This window comes from Dermacentor silvarum, chromosome 2 (genome assembly GCF_013339745.2).
Source record: "Dermacentor silvarum isolate Dsil-2018 chromosome 2, BIME_Dsil_1.4, whole genome shotgun sequence".
Lineage (NCBI taxonomy): Eukaryota > Metazoa > Arthropoda > Arachnida > Ixodida > Ixodidae > Dermacentor > Dermacentor silvarum.
The window spans coordinates 29,415,110-29,436,237 of record NC_051155.1 but is presented as its reverse complement, the minus strand read 5'-3'; the positions used below and the strand labels follow the sequence as shown (position 1 = coordinate 29,436,237).

The window sequence follows — 21,128 nt, the reverse complement described above, 5'->3', positions numbered from 1 at the left end:
AGCTGCTGCATGAAAACCGCTCTTATGACTAGTGCTGATGCTATCTAGAGTTTGTGACTTCTTTGCGAGTACTAATTTTGTAAACATAAGCTAGTAATGTTTTCATTTCTAATTGTAGCCCTCGCTAGTCAACTGCCAAGCCAACTGTAGCCATGATGGGGGGTCACGTGGGCTCCCAGCTGCGAGTGTCCGCTTGTCGCGAAACTAGACCCAATAACTAGCCGACAAGGAGGACCGGAGACTGTGTCAGCTCCCATGCGTAATTTCTTTCTACTGTACACTTGCTGTTAACTCGGGTACGGCATCTGACGGACATCCTAAACTGTGCTTTCAGTCGACCTCCAAAGGCGACGTGCTAGTGGCTCCGACGCGCGCATTGGAAAGTCATGTTAGCTACTGATCGGCCGAGCTGAGTCTACTGTCTTTCTTCGCGTAAGAACAACAAGACTCGCAGAAATGGAAGCCGAGAGCGCGGAGCAGGTAAGCACTGCCCCGTTCTTCTTATCTAGTGCACATATAGGAAAGTTGAAATGGTCTCTGCGGAGGAATGCGCCAAAAAGTTAACTCGTGCGAAATGACAATTGCGGGGGCGGACCGCACTAATGTTTACAAATGCTCTTGACTTGAGAAGTGTGTTTTCCGACAACAGTGTGTGACATTCTTTATGGTGATCTCCTCTTTGACAGGACCAGGAGCTGTCCGATGAGGAGGAGGTAAGCCTGCTTTAATTCATTTCATGGAACAGGCAAAAGTTTGCTTTCACGCTTCCTCAGCCAGCATTAGCCGAGTGCATTATTCATAGGATCTTGTACCTGTTCAGCCAGGCTAGAGGACAGTTAATGTTAGTGAAATATTTACCTTTCGCGTTGCCATTTTCAGCTCGATCCCAGAGCCACTTTCTCTTTCAGCATCCAGGTAAAAATGTTCCGCTAACTTTGATTTCGAAATTTGTTTATTTCACCTCATCAGTACACGAAATGCACCATAATGGTGAAGATAACGGGAAAAAGGGTGCACTGAAAAGCCCCGCCACCCCCTGGTAACAAAAACGGCAACGAAACAAATGGTGCAGGATAATTTTTCTACATTACATAACTGAATATACATAATAAATATTACTGAAATGATAATGCAAAAGAAACACCAGAAAACACATTTAGGACACCATTTCCAATATGGCTTTTCTAGATAAGAGACTCAAGCTGTCAGCCTTTAAAATCTGGACTTATTTGGTATGCTGGGTAGACAGAAATGCAACAGTTGCAGATCATAATTAGTATGTGGTCGTGGAATAAATTAATGTTGCGTATGCCTTGTTGTGCGAGAGGTTGGGTGAATTGTTGAATTCGCCAAAGTGTGTTCGTGGTTATGATGTTGAATTGCTTCAGAACTTAATGGGGGAGGGGGTGGGGGAGCTGCTAACGAGTCATAATCCTAAAGAATTATAATTTTTATGGCCTTCAATCTACCATATAATTCGGTTGTGTGCTCATTGTATGGTAGACCTGCGAAACAATGCGAGGCACCTTATTGTAACTCGACCGATTTGTGCGGTGGCCTCATGCCAGTAGCCGATACCAAATGGCAGTAATTCAAGTGCGGAGAGAAAACAGCATTGTACAATGTGAGTTTTTGAGGCTGGGGTAGTGTATTTGCTAGAGGTGTGCGAATATTCGAAACTTTCGAATAAAGAATCGAATTGTGTCCTATTAGATATAGTCTTCGAATCGAATAGTCACTATTCGTCAATGCAAATATTTTTCTAATACTTTTCAAATATTTCTAAACGTCAACTGCTCCCAAATAAACCTAAAATTGGAGCAAACGCAGGGTGAATTTTCAACCCCACGGGCATAGTATAGACAAAACATAACTTGCATAGTGGGGCAGGCTATGTCACTTAGATGGCCATGCTTTATAGGCTGTACAGCGATGATTCACACTCTCTGGAGAGCCCATGTGCATGTGACAAAACTACTTGTTTGCTTCTAATGCTCCATTTTTGCTTTTAATAAGCAACGCTTCATAACATACTATGTAATGACAGAAACTTGTTCACTTTAAGAGTAGTGGGATGTGAACATCGTATTATATACATTGTAATAACGGCTATTTATTATTTGAAAACTATTTGAAAAGTATTCTATTCGTATTCGATTCGGTCTCAAAAATCACTATTCCCACATCTCTAATATTTGCTGACACTTTCGTAATATGCCCAAGACTTTGCAAAGTGTACTTATATCATTTCAGCTGAACTTAACTTCATCTAAATAACTTAGCTAACTTAACCAGGCTAACATGATGTGGACCTGGGCGAATTAGTAATTTATAATAAACTTGCAAAAGTGCACTACGGGCACCTGTTTGTACAGGCACCCTAAGGGCCAGTACCCAGGATCTCTGCCAAGGGGGGGTCGACAGTTTGCCAATACCATCTAAATAGCACTAATTCCAATTTCTTCACGGGAAATTGTCAAAAAATGCGCTTTTTGTGAGTGTGCAGACGATCGCGCGTCTTATATCTTGGTTGCAGTACTCAAATGCACAGGAAAAGGGTTTAAACAAAAGAGGGGGGTTAAGTCGGCCTCAGGGGGGGGGGTTACAACCCCCGAACCCCCCCCCCCCCCCCCCCGTCGGTGCGTCACTGCTAAGGGCTGTACAAAAGGAGCTTTTGTACAGGAGCCCGTCACGTACACAGTAGCTGTTTGTTCCACTAGAACGGGCTTAAGTGAAGGGTGGCTCCAATTTGGTGTCTGTCCATTGTTCTGCTTTGAACGCATTGATATCTGTAAAAGCGGGTGTCACTGAGGCAATGAGATGATCAATATCGTCGCAGTCCATTGTGGTAAGCGGCATACGGAAAATGCAGTCTGCGTCAGCATGTTTTCGGGCACTCTTGTAGGAAACAGTGAAGTTATATTCCTGCAACCTCAAAGCCCAGCGCGCAAGGTGACCACAAGGGTCGCAAAGGTTCACGAGCCAGCTCAGGGAATGGTAGCCCTTGACGACTAGGAATGGGCTTCCGTACAAGTAAGAGCGAAATCGTTGAACTGTAAAGATTACAGCCAGGCATTCTTGCTCTATCACCGTGTAATTGCGCTCAGGTTTGCTTAATGAGCGGCTTGCATAAGCAATGACATGCTGACAGTCGTCATAGCATTGGACCAAGACAGCGCCTATACCAACGCCACTAGCATCTGTGTGTATTTCTGTCAGCGCAGTAAGATTGAAGTGACGAAGAATAGGTCGGGAGGTCAGCAGGAACTTCAAGTGAAGAAATGCAGAATCACACTCTGGTGTCCACTCAAATCGTGCGTCTTTATATAGCAGATATGTCCGAGGATAGGTGACGTCAGCAAAACCAGAAATAAATCGGCGAAAGTGAGAGCAAACACGCAGAAAACTACACAGTTGCTTCACTGACTACGGTGCACAGACTGCCTCAACAGCTGCTGTCTTGAGGGGATCAGGCCAGATACCGTCTTTGTCAACAAGTTCACCCAGCACAAGGGTTTGATGGTCACCAAAGTTACATTTCTGGAGTTCAGAACCAGGCCAGCGTTTTTGATGCAGTCTAAAACAATATCCAGGCACGTATTGTGCTCATTGAATGTTGTAAAGATAGCACATACGGATGTTCCACTTTAACCCATGCAGAATAGTGTCCAGCAACCTTTCAAAGGTTGCTGGAACGTTGCACAACCCAAGTGGCATCACATTGAATTCGAATAATCCATCCGGGGTTATGAAGGCTGTTTTCTCCTTGTCTGCCGGGTGCATTGGAATTTGCCAATCAATCTGGGGCAGTGGACAGACTTCTTTCTTAGTCATGGCGTTTAATCTTCGATAATCGACGCAAAATCTCAAGCTACCATCTTTCTTTCTGACGAGTACGACCGGGACTGCCCAAGGACTCGAGGACTCTTGTATTATTTCATTTTTCCTCATGTATCTCATTTGTTCCCCGATTATCTTGCACTCATTAGGCGAGACGCGATAAGGCTTCTGCCTGATCGGGCGCACAGATCCCGTGTCGATAGTATGGCTTGTTCTAGACTCTGGAATCGAGAACGCTTTGTCTGGCTGCGCAAAGTCAAACACAGATGCTTAGAAAGTGTATCCACCAAGGTATGGCGCTCCCTTGTGCTAAGCGACTTGTTTATCATAGACAGAAGCTTGTTGTTTGAAAGGTGGCGAAGGTCAGCAGTTTCACACGGCGGATCTCTTAGTATGGCGACGGACAAAGATGTGTATTCTGTAAAGTAGGTGAGTTTCAAGCCGTTTGGAAGCAACACAGGTTCTGTTGAGCGGTTAGCTGTCCACAGGCCAGCATGCCTGTTGCCAATGGATACCACACAGTGAGGGACAAAAACTCTTTTTCACACAGTTTAGATGAATTGGCTCTATGGAGGCATCGAAACTGTCTGGAACTTCACCGTGACATACAACCGGAATGCACACAGAGGTGGAGGCAGGCACAACAGTATCTGCAGAGGCACAAAGTTCACTTTGACAGCAAGTCTCCTCTAAGAGCCCGGACTAAACATCGCAATCGACGAAAACTTCCCTCGTGCGGCAATCAACGGTCGCGCCACACTGTTTCAAAAAAGTCGATGCCCAAAATCACTTCCTGCGTTGACCGGGGAATAACTACTAATTTGGTCGCGAAAACTCCACTAACCAAGGATACTTCTGCAGTGCACACACAAACAGGGCACAATGATTTGCCACTAACTCCACGAAATTTTGTAGCCTGGTCCCACCGAAATACAACTTTGTGCCCTAACAGACCTTTAAAAGCCAGACTCATTACAGATACGAATGCTCCGGTTTCCGCTAAAGCCATTGCAGACACACCATCAACAAGTACATGCACTTTGTTCTTAATCAAAACAACTGCAGGGGGCATTCCTGTCGATAGCATGTGTCGAGTGACCTCACCCCCATCGGCCGCGCTAGCTAGTTTTCCGGATGCGAAGGCGAGCCAGAGCAGCGCACGGGCGATTGAGATTGAGGTAACCGGGGCGCACGAGAGGATGGTGGCGACGTCAAAGGCCTGTCAGATGCCGGCAAGTGGCTCCGAAAGCTTCTCTGCCAGTAATCGTTGCTGGGAGGAGCGCCAGCTGACCAAGAGGTGGGGTACGGCTGTTGAGTCGTCCTTGTAAGAAGTGTGGTCCTCGTTGAATGAATGAAAAAATTTATTGAATAAATAATAAAGGCAAGGGAGCAGGAAGGGTGGGTCCCTAGTCCAGGACTCCAGTGGCCATTGCCGTACACTCAGCCTGGTCTAAGAGACCCTTTTGGATCTCCAAGTCAGCTCGAGCGAGGACGGCCTCCCAAGACACCCTGAGTGAGGTCAGTATGAGGGGCGAGTTAACGTTCGGTGGCCTACATATACATTCCCACGTAACGTAGGGAAGAGATGGCCGCCTCCCACACCAGGGACATTGACCGGCACATAGTGTTCCCCACGTTGCACGCCACAGTCCCAAGTGCGGAAAGGTGTGCGTTGTGGGGTCTCTTGGGACAAAGGAACGACAACACAGTAGTGCAAACAATCAAAAGGGCATTTTTTGCACCTTTCATACACTAATACACACTAGCCGAATTACAACCAATAGAACATTCACACGGGCGCGCGACAAATCAAGGAAGTCCGACTCACCGCGACCCGATAGCGAGCGAATACATTCGCCCCATGCTATAACACCATCGCCTAGTTGTTCACGTGTACAGTCATGCAAACGGTGGCGCGCACGAACGATCCGTGTTCGTCCATACCGGTGTCCTGCTCTTAGCCTCGCGCGACGGTCGCGCGAAGCGGGCCGGCGCACGCGTGAAGCGTTCGTGCGTGTTGGCCGCCGATCCCCCCGCCCAAGAGAAAGCGCCTTCTTCCTTTTGCGCCCAAATCACCCCGCCGTTCGGTGGCATTAGCATCGCGATAATTCTAGGGGAAGCTCTTTCTTTGAAGCCAGGACGGGAGTATTGCGGACTAAGATGTACCGAGTCAAGTACCAAGGTATAGACACGTTGTGCTGTGCGTGTGGAGAAGAAGAGGAAACAGCTGAACACCTCATACTTTTCTGTAAAATGCTTAACCCTACAGTGCAAAGCAACGGGGCTGATTTTTTCAAAGCATTGGGGTTTAGGGACAGTGAAGGCAAAATAGACTTTAAGCGGGTAGAAATAACCAAACAGAGGTTATCTGATTGGTGGATAAAATCAAGGCATGGGTGAAATTTCACCCACCACAAAGTACAAAATATGTTCATAGTCATGGCTAGGTGGCGTATGCCACCGCCTGATTTAAAGGTTTCAGCCTCATCCATCCATCCATCCATCGCGCCATCTCTCGCAACGCGCCGCAACCACTACGAACGCCTCCAGCGCTTAGCCACGCGGAGAAGCCGGACTACAGGAGACGCGAGCTATGCGGAGAAAACAACATCACGGGACGCGCGAGAGTCGTGCATCCCCACATCCCCCCAACCTTAAATCACTACACATACTCCGGCGAAACATGTCACAAGGTCTATCAACGCGCGCATCGCGAACAAAAGTTAGTACATGCGACAGTGGCGCCGCCGAGGAAATGTCCACACGTTATCCACGACATGCGAGCCGACATTGTCTCTGGGGTTCACCGCTGGCGTCCGTTGGTCACAGCACCAGCTCTGCAGATTCGATGGCACGACTCCAGCACAGGACTCCGGAAACGGCGACGTAGAAGTCGGCACGAGCAAGCATCGCTCGCGCCGACGAGAGTCGCAGTAGCCGTTGGTGACTGCCGACTCTTTTCCCAGCCGCCGACCGTTGCAAGCCGGACATAGGCAGCTGCCGAAGTCGCTGCGCCGAACTGGCCACAGGCATCTCCATTGCCAGCGGTGGCTCGTTCGTAGGCCGGGGCAGCAGCGCAGACGATGTGCAGGTGACAGCAAACCAGGGGTGAATCCGCTCACGCTGTGTACACTCAACGCACTCGACAAACACTAAAGTAGTGCAAGGGAGAGGAATTCGGCATACGCATCGCCCACGTGGTAGAGATGGGCAAAATGGCTCACTTCAGTGAGCGGCTCGGTACAGCTCAGCTCACTGAAATGAACCGGTTCATTTGAACGGCTCACCGGTTCACTTAAACGTGTAACCTGTGTTATGCATATTCTATAGTTATGTGGCTTTGAAAAAAAAAAACGATATATGCATAATTTAATAACCGTGTTATTGGTATGTTCGCTATGTTTAGAGAATATTTTTACGTATAATAAAAGCGTTAATTTTTAGTTTTAATGAAGCTTTCTTTTCTTATATTGGGGATAAAATGCTTATGATACTGTGACAGGCAGAATGCGACGTACTTTTTCAGAAAAAAAAAATATATAACTTCATCATCATTACAGAAGCTCGGCCGTTTTTGTGGTACTTTAAAATCAACTTTTCAAACTAAGAACACAAAATGATGTAGTACATTATGTTTCAACTTTATTCATTTATTCACATGTACGTTCACTATAATATGAGTAAGCTGTAACGCCATGCAAAATGAATGTAGAAATCGTTTCTTGAAGTACAATACAAAAATCATACGAAAAATCCACAAAACTGCCGCACGTACCTTTCGTTTTTTTTTTTCTCTTGAGTGCACGTGCGATACTGGCGATCATGCCATCATACGTACACCAGGACAAAAAAAAAGAAAAAAAAAGAAATGAAGTTCTATTACAACACAACAGATCATTGGCCTCGTTTTATTGATGTGCTAATGATACACGCTCAGAAAATGCACTGAAATGGATGTCATGGGCGACATTTTCATGACTACACTAATTAGCACAAATGTGAAGACCAGGACGTAAACTGTGCGTTCACCTCTTGTCGTTAAAGACCCCTAAACCACCCAGAGGTCGAAATTTAGTTGTGGTGTTGCAGTTGTGCACGAGTCTACAACAAACGCATAGCCGCGAGAATTTTTCGAAGTGGTGCCGTAATAGCGGAGTTGCACGCATTTGATGATCGAAAAACGGCTCTGGCTCGTTTCGCTCTTTCCTTCGCTACTCTCCTCATCGGCTGCTCTCCCCTCCTCGCCGAGTGCTTCTCGAAAGGTCACGTGACATACGTCATCGCCAACGTGCTTCTCAAAACACTGCATACTTCTGGTCACGTCCACGCTAGCGGCACATATACCGACAGCGAACCGTCCGCCAGTGCTGTAGAACGTCTGCCGCTCGAGAGGTGTCCAAAGTAGACGGCAGTTTGGCCGGCGCCCCACCCGCTGCACCATCAATGGCCCAATCGACGACCGCGAACCTGCGCGCCTCCGCCACCAGCAACGAAAACATCAGCTGCAGCCGGGAGATGACGGGCTCGGCTGTGGTCGCATCGCAGCTGACGGCGCCGCTAATATCAGCGTATCTTTCTTCTTTGTGTACAAGTACTTCGCAAAGAGTGATAACAACAATAAGAAAATATTGCGGCTTGTGAGCGTCGGTATTTCATTTCAAAGCGTCGTCTGTTTTAGCTTTGAAGGGAACCAGAAAAGGCCTAGTGACGATATCGGCGCCGTCGAGCGTTCAGCGGCGATGAATCTGACGGACAAATGAGTCCCGGTCTCATCCTCTCTACGTACGGCAAGGAAATCTCGCCGTTCGCGAGCAAGAACCACTGTCGAACGGCGGCCCGCGAATGGCAAACGGCGTGCGACGAGTTACCGTGCCGGTAACGTGGACTCAGCGTTTCTCGGATACCCGCTGTTGCTGCGGTGCCGGCCCATGTTATGCGAAGCGTACCGCTATAGACCCTGTGTTGCGCGCACGTCTGGAAAGGCCAACACTGTTGCACTCTGTTCGCGCAGTTTATCAGACCACTAAGCACGACTGTGTTGGAACGCGAGCGATTTGGCACTTGCGTTGCGGGCTGTAATTATCGATTCGCAAGGGTGCACAAACGAGCAGCATGACGAGGAAGAGCAGAAAGCGCGCTTACCTGCTAGCAGACTAACCGGAAGTCGTAGGTTCTTGTTCAACCAATAGACATCGTTTCCGCAGTTGACATCACCAGATTCCCCCTGCTGACATCGTGACGACCGCGGGGGATTGGACCAGCGCACGATGTGCAATTGGTGAGAGTCGTGCGACATCGGTCGAACAGCAGCAGGCAACGAACGGTACCATCCTTTGCCAATTAAGACTTCTTTACTTCTCCCCTCGGTGGCATCGGGTGCCACACCATAAGACACACAAAAAACCAAGGGGACTGCTGCGCACACCACACACAGCGAGCGAGTAGCAGTAGCGCGAGTCGGCCCACACCGGCCACCATTCGTCGGTCAGAAATCGAAAAACATCGAAACCCAGCAGAAGACCCAGCTCTGATGGAACGGTTCGGCATGGCTCATTCAAGGAGAGAGAACCGGCTTCCTCACTCCGAAAGAACCGCCGCTCACTTACTGAACCACGGCTCCCTCGGTCTTCAAAAGAGCGGCCTGCTACTGAGCGCTCAGGAGCGAGCCGGGTCTTTTGAAGAGCGAGGGAGCCGAGGCGAAAAGAGCGGCTCGCTCCTGAGCGCTCAGAAGCGAGCCGGAACTTTTGAAGAGCGAGGGAGCCGTGGCGAAAAGAGCGGCTGGCTCCTGAGCGCTCAGGAGCGAGCCGGATCTTTTGAAGAGCGAGGGAGCCGTGGCGAAAAGAGCGGCTGCCTCCTGAGCGCTCGGAGCAAGCCGGGTCTTTTGAGCCGCTCTTTTGAAGAGCGAGGGAGCCGCGGTTCAGTAAGTGAGCGGCGGTTCTTTCGTTCTTCAGCCGAAGGTGAGGGGGTGAAGGCGACTCTTGCGAGGAAGGGCGGGAGGGAAATTGCTTTCTCGTACCGCTAATAGATGGCGCGGAAGTCGCACCCAGCAGAAGACACGGCTCTGACGGAACGCATCGGCACGGCTCTCTGAACGCGAGAGAACCGGCTCCCTGTCTCCAAAAGAACCGCCGCTCATTTTTACTGAACGACCGCTCACTCGCTCTTTAAAAAGAGCCGCCCACAAGATCTGGCTCGCTCCTGAGTGACCCATCTCTACCACGTGGTACGATGTTCAATTCGGCTAGCAAAATTTCGGGCGGCATTTCAGATACTAAGTTCACGTGAACAAAGCTTACTTTCTTGAGTCGAACGAGAATTTCAATTCGTGCGAGGTGAACTAATGAGGGAAGCAATGTGCGACACCTCACCACCACGGTCCACCAGGTTGTGTCCCTCCACGTGCGATAGGCGGCTTCGTGCAGCCTTAGGCCTAATGCGTCGCTACCCTGACAACCGGCATCCAAAAAAAAAAATATCACCCAAAATGGGCACAACTGGCAGCCACGAGGAGACAGCTCTGTGAGGTGGTCCTACCCCGCTCGGTGCGCACAGCATTCGAGTTGGCGGCGCCCACCGTCCCAGACGGTGTCGGAGCGCCCGGTGCCAGACCGCAATACCAGTCAGCCCGTAGCGGCACCCGTGGCCCGCGGCCACCCGGCTCCCTGAGCCGCGACTTCCGAAGTCAAAGAGATAGAAGAAGCTATTTACATAAGAAATTCGGACCCCCCGCGAGGCTTCCGTACTCACTAGCTTCAGGCTTGCCAATGCTCCGCGGCCGCTAGGCCTCGCTCTCAGGATGCAGACCACGTGGCTCTCGTACCAACGAGTGTACTTCAAAACACTCGCGAAAAGGCTTAGCATGTTGAAAAGTTCAAACACGCTACAGCAACCGTCGCCTTGCTCAAGAAAGCACGCCGCCGACCCTAGCGATTAAAATTCATGCTAGGAATATGCTTCGGTTCAAACAAAGGTTGTCTCGAACCGAGCAAAACTCAACATTATCGTCCGATGTCCCAAGAGGTCCGCGTTGGGCAGCCAGATGTGGGGTCTCACACATGCTCTTGGGACAAAGGAACGACAACACAGTAGTGCAAACAATCAAAAGGGCATTTATTGCACCTTTCATACACTAATCAACACTAGCCGAATTACAACCAAAACAACATTCACACAGGCGCGCGACAAATCAAGGAAGTTCGACTCGATAGCGACCCGATAGCGAGCGAATACGTTCGCCCCATGCTATGACACCATCGCCTAGTCGTTCACGTGTAAAGTCACGCGAACGGTGGCGTGTTCGAACGATCCGTGTTCGTCCATACCGGTGCCCCGCTCCGAGCCTCGCAAGACGTCTGGCGAAGCGTGGCACACGTGGGACGTCCGCGTCGCTCACCGACCTTTTTCTCCCAAATCACCTCGCCGTTCGGTGGCGTTAGCATCACGACACTCGCGCCATCTCTCGCAACGCGCCGCAACCACTACGACCGCCTCCAGCGCTTAGCCACGCGGAGAAGCCGGACTACAGGAGACGCGAGCTATGCGGAGAAAACAACATCACGGGACGCACGAGTCGCACATTCCCACAGAGTCTGGATTTTTGTGTACTTCCGAGCATTTCCTACTCTGAGCTGCGGATGCAGAAACACGTAGATTTGTTGTTCGCGACGCTGGTGCTCCAGGATGTCGTGTGGGGTGTGGTCCTTTGGTTTTTTATTTGAGGCATCGTCAGCTCGGTTCGCTAGTTCGCGAGCTAGTGCGTTCGCCTTTTCGTTTCCTGGGACTCCCGAGTGTCCCGGGCACCATGTAATGCTGTGTGATGCACGTAGTGTTTCGCCTAGTAGCTTGAGGGTTATGCACGCTAGACGTTCGTTTATGAACATCCGGCACGCTGCTTGCGAGTCTGAAAACCTGGATCGACCACACCACGATGTTGGGCGACGATTTCAAAACATTGCTAAGTGGCCCAGGACACTGCATTGGAAACACACCGGCAGAGGCCGCAAATTTCGATGTTCCTCAATGTAGTCAGGCATGTTGGTGTCAACCGCATAGCTAGCAGGTGGGTCACATTCATCATGGCTAGGTATCGGCCGCTGGGAGGAGGGCGTGCGGCGAGGGCGTTGGCCGTAGTCATGATCTTGATAGCTCATGGGCCCTCTTGTCTGCGAGGTAGACCTATACTCAATGGTCGCTGCGTGAACGGTTGCCATGCGGTCGAAACGGCTGTGCACCTCATCTCGTGTGGTGAGTACGTACCAGTGATGCTGGGTGTGCGACAGCACATCTCTTCTCGATGGAGCAACTCTTCGCGATCAATCTGCCGTATTGTTGATGGAAGGTCAACACACCAGCTCGTGTCTACACTTGCCACCGTTGTGACATTATCCATGTGTCAAATCTTCGGTATTATCCGTCTCATCTTCAGCGCCTCAAAGGTTTTGCATTGGCGAATGATGTCATACACGGAACCCAAGCTTTCTTTGCCGATCAAAAAAATTGTAGACGTCTTCGACTACTCCTTTCAACGAATGTCCAACTTTATCATCTTCCGACATTACAGAGTTGCTATTTTACAGTTCCAGCACTTCTTCGATATAAGTCGTACAGGTCTTGCCGAGAACCTGAGCCCTTTGCGAAAGCATCTGTTCAGTGCGTTTCCTTTTTGCACTGGAGTCTGAAAAACACACTCTGAGCTCCTGGACGAAAAGCTCCCATGAAGTGAGCGTGTCTTTGTGATTCCCATACCAGACGAGCGCTGTGTCGGTAAGGGAAAACACAACATTGTACAATTGTGCGTATGAGTTCCAACCGTTAGACCAGCTCACCCTGCGGTAGTTCGTGAGCCACTCGTCTACATCTTCTCCGGCTCTATCTCCGAAACTGAGTGGCACCCAGTAGTACTGCCATGGAACACCTTGTGCTGGCCTTGGAGCCGTGTCGGAGCCTTCGGGAATCTGGTGGCAGGCTTCTTCAGGCATGGTCAGGTGGGAGTGGCGGAAGTCCGACAAGTCAGTGGTTTCGGCAAAGTTGTAGCAGCGTAGGCTCCGTGGTTATGAGGTGTACCCAGCACCTCCACCAATTTGTTACAAGCACGGGGAAAAGAGGTTTATTTAGGCATGCAACAGCAGGAACAGCAGGCTACGAACAGTAGGAATGGCCGCTGCACAGTCGTCGTCCTCCTCTTTCTCTTTTTTTGATCCCATGTCCCTTTTTTGTGCTTGGACGCAAGAATATATTTCATGTGTTTCCCTATGCCACTATATTATTTCGTCAAGGCGGTAGTCATGGAAAGTCCACTCAATACACATTTTGTGAGCGAGGGAATTCATTTTAATTCATTGCCATGAGCACACATCAACTCGTACCACCACTTATGGCCTCGGATTTGAGCTTGTAATATGCAGTGTTCATGATCATGATAGAAAAGTTTTTGGTATTCATTATGTTGAAAGGAAGCCGGTACATTTCTACATGCTATCAGATCTTTCTCAGTGAATCTCTTAACTGGACATGCCAAATACAATGCATTATACTGGCAACTGAATGCAGTAGTTGCCTCGTAGATTGCTATGAATTTTTTTCGAGCACTGTGGAAATCACTCGTGTTCATAAGGCAAACAGCCATCCAAAAATTTGGTTCCAGCTGTGCGAGATAATTGTCCATGGGTTCAAGATGATTGAGAAAGCCAGCTGAGAGCCTTAACGAATCTTTGTACCCCCTTCTGAATTTGTTATCCATGGATACATGCTAAAGTCTGCCACAAATAGAACATCTCCAACTGTAATTCATTGACGTAATGTTCTTTGTGGAAGAGGTAGGTTGCATAAGGTCATTTACGGGTTGAAATAGCCAGAATTGATGCCACTTTTAAAACATACTTTGGAAAATTTACACCGGTCTTAGAACGTGTGCCTTGCTTTCGATGCCACAGAACCAAACAGATAACCATGTTTTGCAAGTTCGAACAGAACTTCCTGCTGTCATAGTCATACAAATGTAGAAGTGAATGGCTGTCGTAATTAGTAACCATGTCATAGAGTAAAAAAGAGTGCAAGGGCAAATTTACAACAGATTTGTTTCTATCTTGTTCCTACTGGGGCCAGTATCACCACAGCAACAAAAAAGAAGTTCTTGGAAAGAGATCAGAAAACACACTTAGCTCAAACTAAGCAGAAGTAGACAACCCTCGCATCACGTTCTGCCCAGTGTGGTGGGTCATTAGCCATGGTCACACAGAATGTGTGTGGAGAGGGAGTACCACAGCTTGAGATAATCTCTACCCAATTGTCTCTCTTGCAATACAGCATGCTGCCATAACATTTTTGTGAGAAAGCTTTCCATGAGGGGATACCTTGTATGTCTAAGCACTTATTTTCAACATGCCAAAAATCCTTTCATGGACCTTTTAAGAATCCCTCAGCACTTGAACATAGTAAATAAATTCGCGCAGTTGCTCATAATGTGGTCATCAACATACTAGCCGAACATTATTCGTCTACATGCCCACAATTTCACTTGAATACTGCCTACCCTGCTTTCAAAAGTTCTGCCACTTTTGTTAGCCTTATGCAAGAGTAAACGTGATAGCCATTGCGGACTTATCAATAGTGGTGTGTGGATGTTTGTCCATGAGGTCACTTGAAGAATACCGGTGAAGCAGTCATTTTGGAAACGCAGTGCGATACTTTTTTTTTTTTTGCAGGAAATGGAGCCAAAGCTGCGCTATGAGCGCATTCTCAACGACATGCCCGAAATCCTGCGCAACGGTGCTGCCAGCTGCATTGCAGTGCACCCCAAGGTGAGGACAGGATCCTTCAAAGGGGGCTGTGCAGCACTTCTTGATGCTTGTACAGAAACCTACACGATCACTACTATATATTCAATGAAAACTTCACAGTGCAGCAGAGGTTCCTACGAAAAAAATGAAAGAAAAATTGTCATACAGCACCTACTTTTTGTTCCTGTGCACTTTAAAAAAAAATTGTTCACTTACCATTCACAGTGGCACAGAGAGGAGGTGCCCCTGCTTCTCTGCAGCAGTGAGCATACTGTGATCATGCACCACATGCGGAAGCAGCCAAGATCAGCAAGTGCAGAGGCTAAGAAAGTGGCTCACAGACTATCGCAGATCCAGTAGTTTGGAAAGGGATTAGGAAAGAGATTTCCCTGATCCTCCCCCAGTTGCCGCAAGTCAGTAAAGCAGCCAGGATGTATATGAACCATGGAAGGCCTAACGGCTCTGTTGGCCCTTTCGTAAGAAGGCACATACATGGATCCTGAAGGGAAAGCTTCCTTAGTAGAGTGACAAGTTTTGGGACAGTACAGTGCCTGAGGCAATTCAAAGGAAGGAACACGTGCATCGAGGACAAGAAACAAGAAGACAATGAGCTGGGGAATGTATACATGCTCTTTCAGAGGGTACTTGCCATTGCATTCTGGACTTGTCAGTGACTACGTGGTCACATGTTTGCTTCACTTGGTAACATTTTTTTTTTACCTTTCTGGTAATTTTTTTTTTCAATTAAGAGTATTGGTTGCCCAGTACAATTGCTTGCACATGCTGCAGAATTAAACTTCCTTTTATTATTTGTCATTTATTTAAATGACAACGCTGTTGGGACTCGGGATGGCATTTGGGCCGGTGATCCTTCAGTCATAGGGATGAGTACGTTCGGGAGTAGGAGTGAGAGAAAAAGGGTTTATTCCACATATTTACAGTGGCTCCAAATATGGAATCCCACTCCATGGGGGAGAAATTTGAATGTCTCAGCTCACTACATGGCTGAGCACATAACAGAACACGTCAGGACACGCCCACTGAACTAAATGTATCCGCTTATAAAGCAGTAGTCTTCCCTAGTTGGGTCAACTAGGGAATCTGATCACCTTAGTGCGGCTAATCGGAGGGGTTGTATTGTTCACTGAACTCCGCCTGTAATGTTGCACCCTCGCATTTGCCGCAACTGCGGGGCCATCTGGAAAACCGAGATCGTCACCGTTCCCACGGTAGTAATTCCACGAAGTTGGCCTCTCGCATCAATCCTTGGCATCTCCGTGATGGTCGGCTTGTAATAGTCGGTGTCGGGTACTGTCGCCGTCTGGGCGGCGCTGATGAAAGGGGCTGCCTCGATGGAAACAACCAAAGAATGCGCCCTGCAGATTCAGGATGCAACAACGCTATGTACAAAACATCTCCCAGTGGCAGTATTATTGTTACATATTATTAGTAGTGGTGGTAGTAGTAGTATTGCATTACAAATAATTGTGACTAGGAGTAGTGCTGACGTGAGCACAGGATGAACACTGGAGCTGAATGTTACTGTTACTCCCCTGCATGCAACAGTGGGTGTCCTGCACTCAGTGTTGCCAAATTGTGTGAAATTTTCCTCATAGGGGAAAACATCAGACGTGCAAGAGAATTGGTTCATTCATTCAGTGTTAGTACTGCAGGAGCTCCCAGAGTTGCAGGAGTGTCAGAGGGACTTGCTTTAAGTATTAACAATATAAGAACGCATTATTGGCAACACAGCAGTGAGGAAAAAGTAAAAGACAAGTAATTAGGAACAGCAGATGTTTCCAATATATGAAGAGCAAGAGCGGTGCAGCGAAATAAGGCAGACAGTTCAATGTGATGTGATAGTTCAGCAGAAACCCACTAGGTGGAGAAAGTAATTAAATGAAAGATGAGACATCCACCCAATCGTAGCAATTGCTACAAAGGAAACCTATACTGGTTCCTTGAAAGCCTCGCAGTTGAAGAAATATTTGTCCTGGTCCGGGACAAATTTTTCTTCAACTGCGAGGCTATCAAGGAACCCATATTGGTTTCCTTTGTTGCAATTGCTACGATTTGGTGGATGTCTAATTTTCCATTTAACAGTTCAATGTGCAGGAAACATTGTTTTTAGAGTAATTCATTGTCACTATACTTTTAAATAACCATAGAAAATGGGCTTTAGTGGCACGGGAAGGAATTCCAGAAGACGTGCATGATTCGTGTCAGCAACAGCTCAAAACTTGAAAGTTACAGTGCAAACGTCATAATTTACACATCATTATAAATTATGCACAAAAGAATGAAGAGACACGCAAAGAATGACAAGGCTGCTGCACTGCCTTATTGTCATTCTTTGCTTGTGTCCTCATTCCTTTGCGTGTTGTTTATAGGGAATCCGTTCTGGCTTGCCCAACTTGCAATCATTCTACAGGCTGCGGAATCTGACACGTGGTCTTGGGACAAAGGAACGACAACATAGTAGTGCAAACAATCAAAAGGTTGTTTATTGCACTTTTCATACACTAATGCATGCTAGCCGAATTAATACCCATGGAGTTCGTCACATGGGCGTGCGATAAATCAAGGAAGTCCGACTCACCGCGACCGGATAGCGAGCGAATATGTTCGCCCCCATGCTATGACACCATCGCCTAGTTGTTCCCTTGTACGGTCACGCGAACGGTGGTGAGTTCGAATGATCCGTGTTCGTCCTTACAGGTGACCTGCTCCTAGCCTCGCTAGACGGTCTCGCGAAGCGAGCGGGCCCACGCGCCAAGTGTCCGTGTGTGCTGCTCGCCGATCCCAAGCCCAGGAGGAAGTGCCTTCTTCCTTTTGCCTCCAAGTTACCCCACTGTTAGGTGGCGTTAGCAGCACAGCACTAGCGCCATCTCTCGTAATACGCTGCCGCCTTAAAGCCACGCGGCAGAACTGGATTACAGGAGACGGGGGCCATGTGGGGAAAACAACATCAGGGGACACGTGACAGTCGCGCATCCCCACATGGTATGGCATGTTACGCTGTCCTTTCAGTCATGCACTGATATGCAGACCATGTTGTCTGTTTGACCTAACCGCTAAGGGGCCTGGCTCATACGGCAGCTTCTTCACTGCTGTGAAAACTTGCAGTCCATAATCTTTTTTTTTTAATCATATTCAAGGTAGTATACCATGGAAAATGATAGCCGTAGCAGAACGAGGCTCGAAGACAGCAGGATTAGAGAGCAGCTGCATGCACCCGATATTCTAGTTGGGATTAATCCCTGAACTCCCGTGACAAATTCCGAAAGCATATTTAGAAGTGGAAAAAAAAAAGAAATTGGTGAAAATTATTTTTTATTAAAAAGTATTATTTTCTTGTCAAAATTACAAGAAACTGAATACATACATATCTGCAAAAATCCACAACTAGTTATCTCGTCATCGGCAGCTAAATTAGAATTAATAGAACAAATGAACTTGAGAAGGACATCATATCCATAGCCCAGGGAATAGCCTATTAGAGTACAGTCGATTTCCGTAAGTTTGATCCTGATGGGACCAACGAAACTGCTCAAATTATCCAGCAGGTCGAATTAAACAGAAGACAAACAAAAAAAAAAAACGCCAAAACACGCCGTTGATTCACTTGGCAGTATTTGCCTTTAAAGTTAGCTTCGCCCTAGTACTGCCATGTTATGAGCTGAAGAATACTAAGCGGGGAAAGGCGCCACAGTTACGGGACATAGCATGTGTTTCTTAATTTGCACACACATATGCGCCGTATCCGGTCACAGTACAAGTACCGAGACGCCTAATGGTCTCCTATACGAGACACGTATGGCGGGCGAAACGAGGGCTCAGATTGCCACAGCAACATCAGAAACAGCTCTGAATTGCTTCCAGTATGCTTATTAAGTGTCTAGGTGCTCTTACTGTGACCGGAGACCGCACGTGTGCGCCTGTATAATTAGGAAACGCGTACTATGTCCCATGACAGTGGCCCCTTTCCATTCATGGTAAGCTTCACTGCATAACACGGCTGTATTGCGGCGAAGCTGCCGCCAAGTTCGAATTATTCGGCGAAGGCCAAAGGAGATCGATGGCGGTGGTTTAATTGGTGCGGTCAAATTTTGGAATTTTCAGGCTTAGAGGGGTGTCAGCTGGTGCAAAGCAGGGATAATTGGAGATAGCTGAGAGCGTCTCGCAATAGAGAGAGAGAAACGAGAAGAGAAAGGTAGGGAGGTTAACCAAGGACGTGCCCGGTTGCCTACTCTATATACTAGGCTGATGGTGATGGTGCTACTGCAGATAATGTTTCCGTGGTGTCACTGTGTGCCTTATAATCAGATCATGGTTTTGGTGTGTAAAACCCCAGAATAGAGTGTGTGTGTGTGTGTGTGTGTGTGTGTGTGTGTGTGTGTGTGTGTGTGTGTGCGTGCGTGCGTGCGTGCGTGCGTGTGCGTGTGTGTGTGTGTGTAAATATTCTTGTAAACCTGACCTGCACCTGTCTGCTGTGTAGATAAAAGATAGCAGTGCGTCATGCCTAGAATAAAAATCAAGACACCTTCAAAGGAAGCCTGCACGAACAAAGATGAGCTCATCATGATGGTCGTTGTAAAGCTGGGCAAATTGATGTAATTAGTTTTTCACAGCTGCTACCAAAATTGTGACTGCTATCCTTACCACAAAAATTTTCTGTCGGTGTTTTTTTAAACCAATGGAAAAGTATCTGTGAATTGCAACTCTGACAATTAATAAGTGCCGTCAAAAAACCCAATTAAAGCTTTCAGAAATTATTTTTTTATTGCTCATCTGGATAGCAAATTTATTGCAAATGCAATAAATGCAAAATGCACTCAAACCTCGTTATAATGAAAATGGATATAATGTAATAATGGATATAACAAGTAAATGAAATTACCTTTGAAATCCCCATAGAGATCCATCTATTTAAAACCTCGTTTTAGCGGAAGTGAAATTGTCCTGCCAGTAGATATAACGAGCTAGATTTGTTTCCAAAATCCAAAAATACCCAACCGTTGTGTGTCAAGTACATCGCTTTCCGTGGGGTTTGGCACTTGTTCGGCGTGGCAGTTCAAAACTCCCTGTGTTCCAGCGTCGAATACATCGTCGAACAACACTTGTGTTTCTCACTGTCGCGTGTAGCTGCACGCCTGTGCACAAGCAGCAGCTCACTATTGCACTTCTCCACTGACCTCTCTCTCTCTTTTGCGTGCCTGGCTGCGCGAACCGTGCCTCGCTGCAAGTAGTGCATTCACGTCTGCGTGCCGCGCAGGCAGGCGGAGCAGGGCGTGGCCTCCAACATCTCCCCGTGAAATCTCGGGGATCACGTGCCAGCCTGCGCGAGTTGCAAATGAGTGCATTTATTTCTCTCTTTCTCTACGGCACGCCGCGCAGGCATCCTCAGCTAGGCCTAAGCCTCCTGCTTAGCTAGGCCTGGCCTCGGAGACGTCCCCGGCACGACGCCCCCGGCATCGCGCCGGGGAAAATCACCTTTCTCTCAAACGCTCTCGTTTCAGAAGACCCCCTGATCCTCGCTCTTTTCTGTGTGTGTTATTTCGTAATAAAGCGCACTCCAATACACTGTTGCTATTGGTGACGCTGCGGTCGGCTACAACGCAGCCGCCGCGAGGTGCCGCCACAAGTCCAATGGCTAAGTGCATTGCGGCTCGCTGAGGACAACCACATTTAGCGCTTCGGGGGCACCAAAATGAGAAGTCTGAAATGAAATTTGAACTGCGCCCTACGGTGACGTTTCCGAGGTGGAGCATTGTGGCCCCGCCCCACTCCGCCATAGCCTTCGAAGTGCAAGACATTGAAGGAGGTAGAGGAGCAGAGCGGAGGCCGTGTTTGATTGCCAATAACTCTGCTTCTGCTGAACGCATTGAAGTATTTTTTGCGGCAAAGTGATTCTGGAATAGCCCATTGTCACATCAAATGCATTTCTCCATTTCGATAAAAAGTGGTTCAGGGCCCCTTAAACAAAAACTATAGTTCCAAGTTTTAAGGATGACTTTGGCACTTTGTCTTTGCAAAGCCTTCCAAATGATCGTAAATGTCAGAAATGAAAGTTATTGCAGCTAGTGCCAAAGTTAATCTCACCTTTTTAATGTGTTGCCTTTTTCTTTTCTTTTTTTGTTCTCGAAGATAACGAAGTTTGCACTAAAACTTGAATTGGCACTCTTGTAGCATGTTGGGCCAAAGAATGTGAAGAGGTGTGCACATCCTAATGGAATTGCAGGTCCTGTCTTTGTTCTGCCATTTTGGTGTGTTTTTATTACCTTTCCACCATGTAAATTGGGCTGTCCTGTACCTGTATAGTTATTGTCATTGGAGAAATTTGTGACTAAAGAGCAGCATCAGTGTAAAAGGTGGGCATTGTTACATTTTCAGTTCATAGCCCTCGGCATGCACTCTGGTGTAGTGTACATCCTGGACCACCAGGGTAACAACATTCGCAACAAAGAGCTCCAGCTGGTAAGTGCCGATTATCCATCAGTTGTAGTGTTC

At 47.8% G+C, this 21,128-nt stretch overlaps 1 protein-coding gene across 2 annotated transcripts in view; it reads left to right on the top strand.

Moving 5' to 3' along the window:
* Positions 1-88: 88 nt before the first annotated feature.
* LOC119441395 (vacuolar protein sorting-associated protein 41 homolog) overlaps positions 89-21,128 on the top strand; it is a 153,711-nt gene continuing 132,671 nt past the window's right edge. Inside the window, exons 1-4 of one of the 2 annotated variants that reach the window (XM_049661225.1) lie at positions 89-480; positions 687-713; positions 14,544-14,639; positions 21,012-21,095. In XM_049661225.1, the coding sequence (XP_049517182.1) occupies positions 457-480; positions 687-713; positions 14,544-14,639; positions 21,012-21,095 (231 nt within the window). In that variant the 5' untranslated portion in view covers positions 89-456. The remainder of the gene's footprint in view (positions 481-686; positions 714-14,543; positions 14,640-21,011; positions 21,096-21,128) is intronic. The other variant, XM_037706019.2, reaches the window with a different exon arrangement.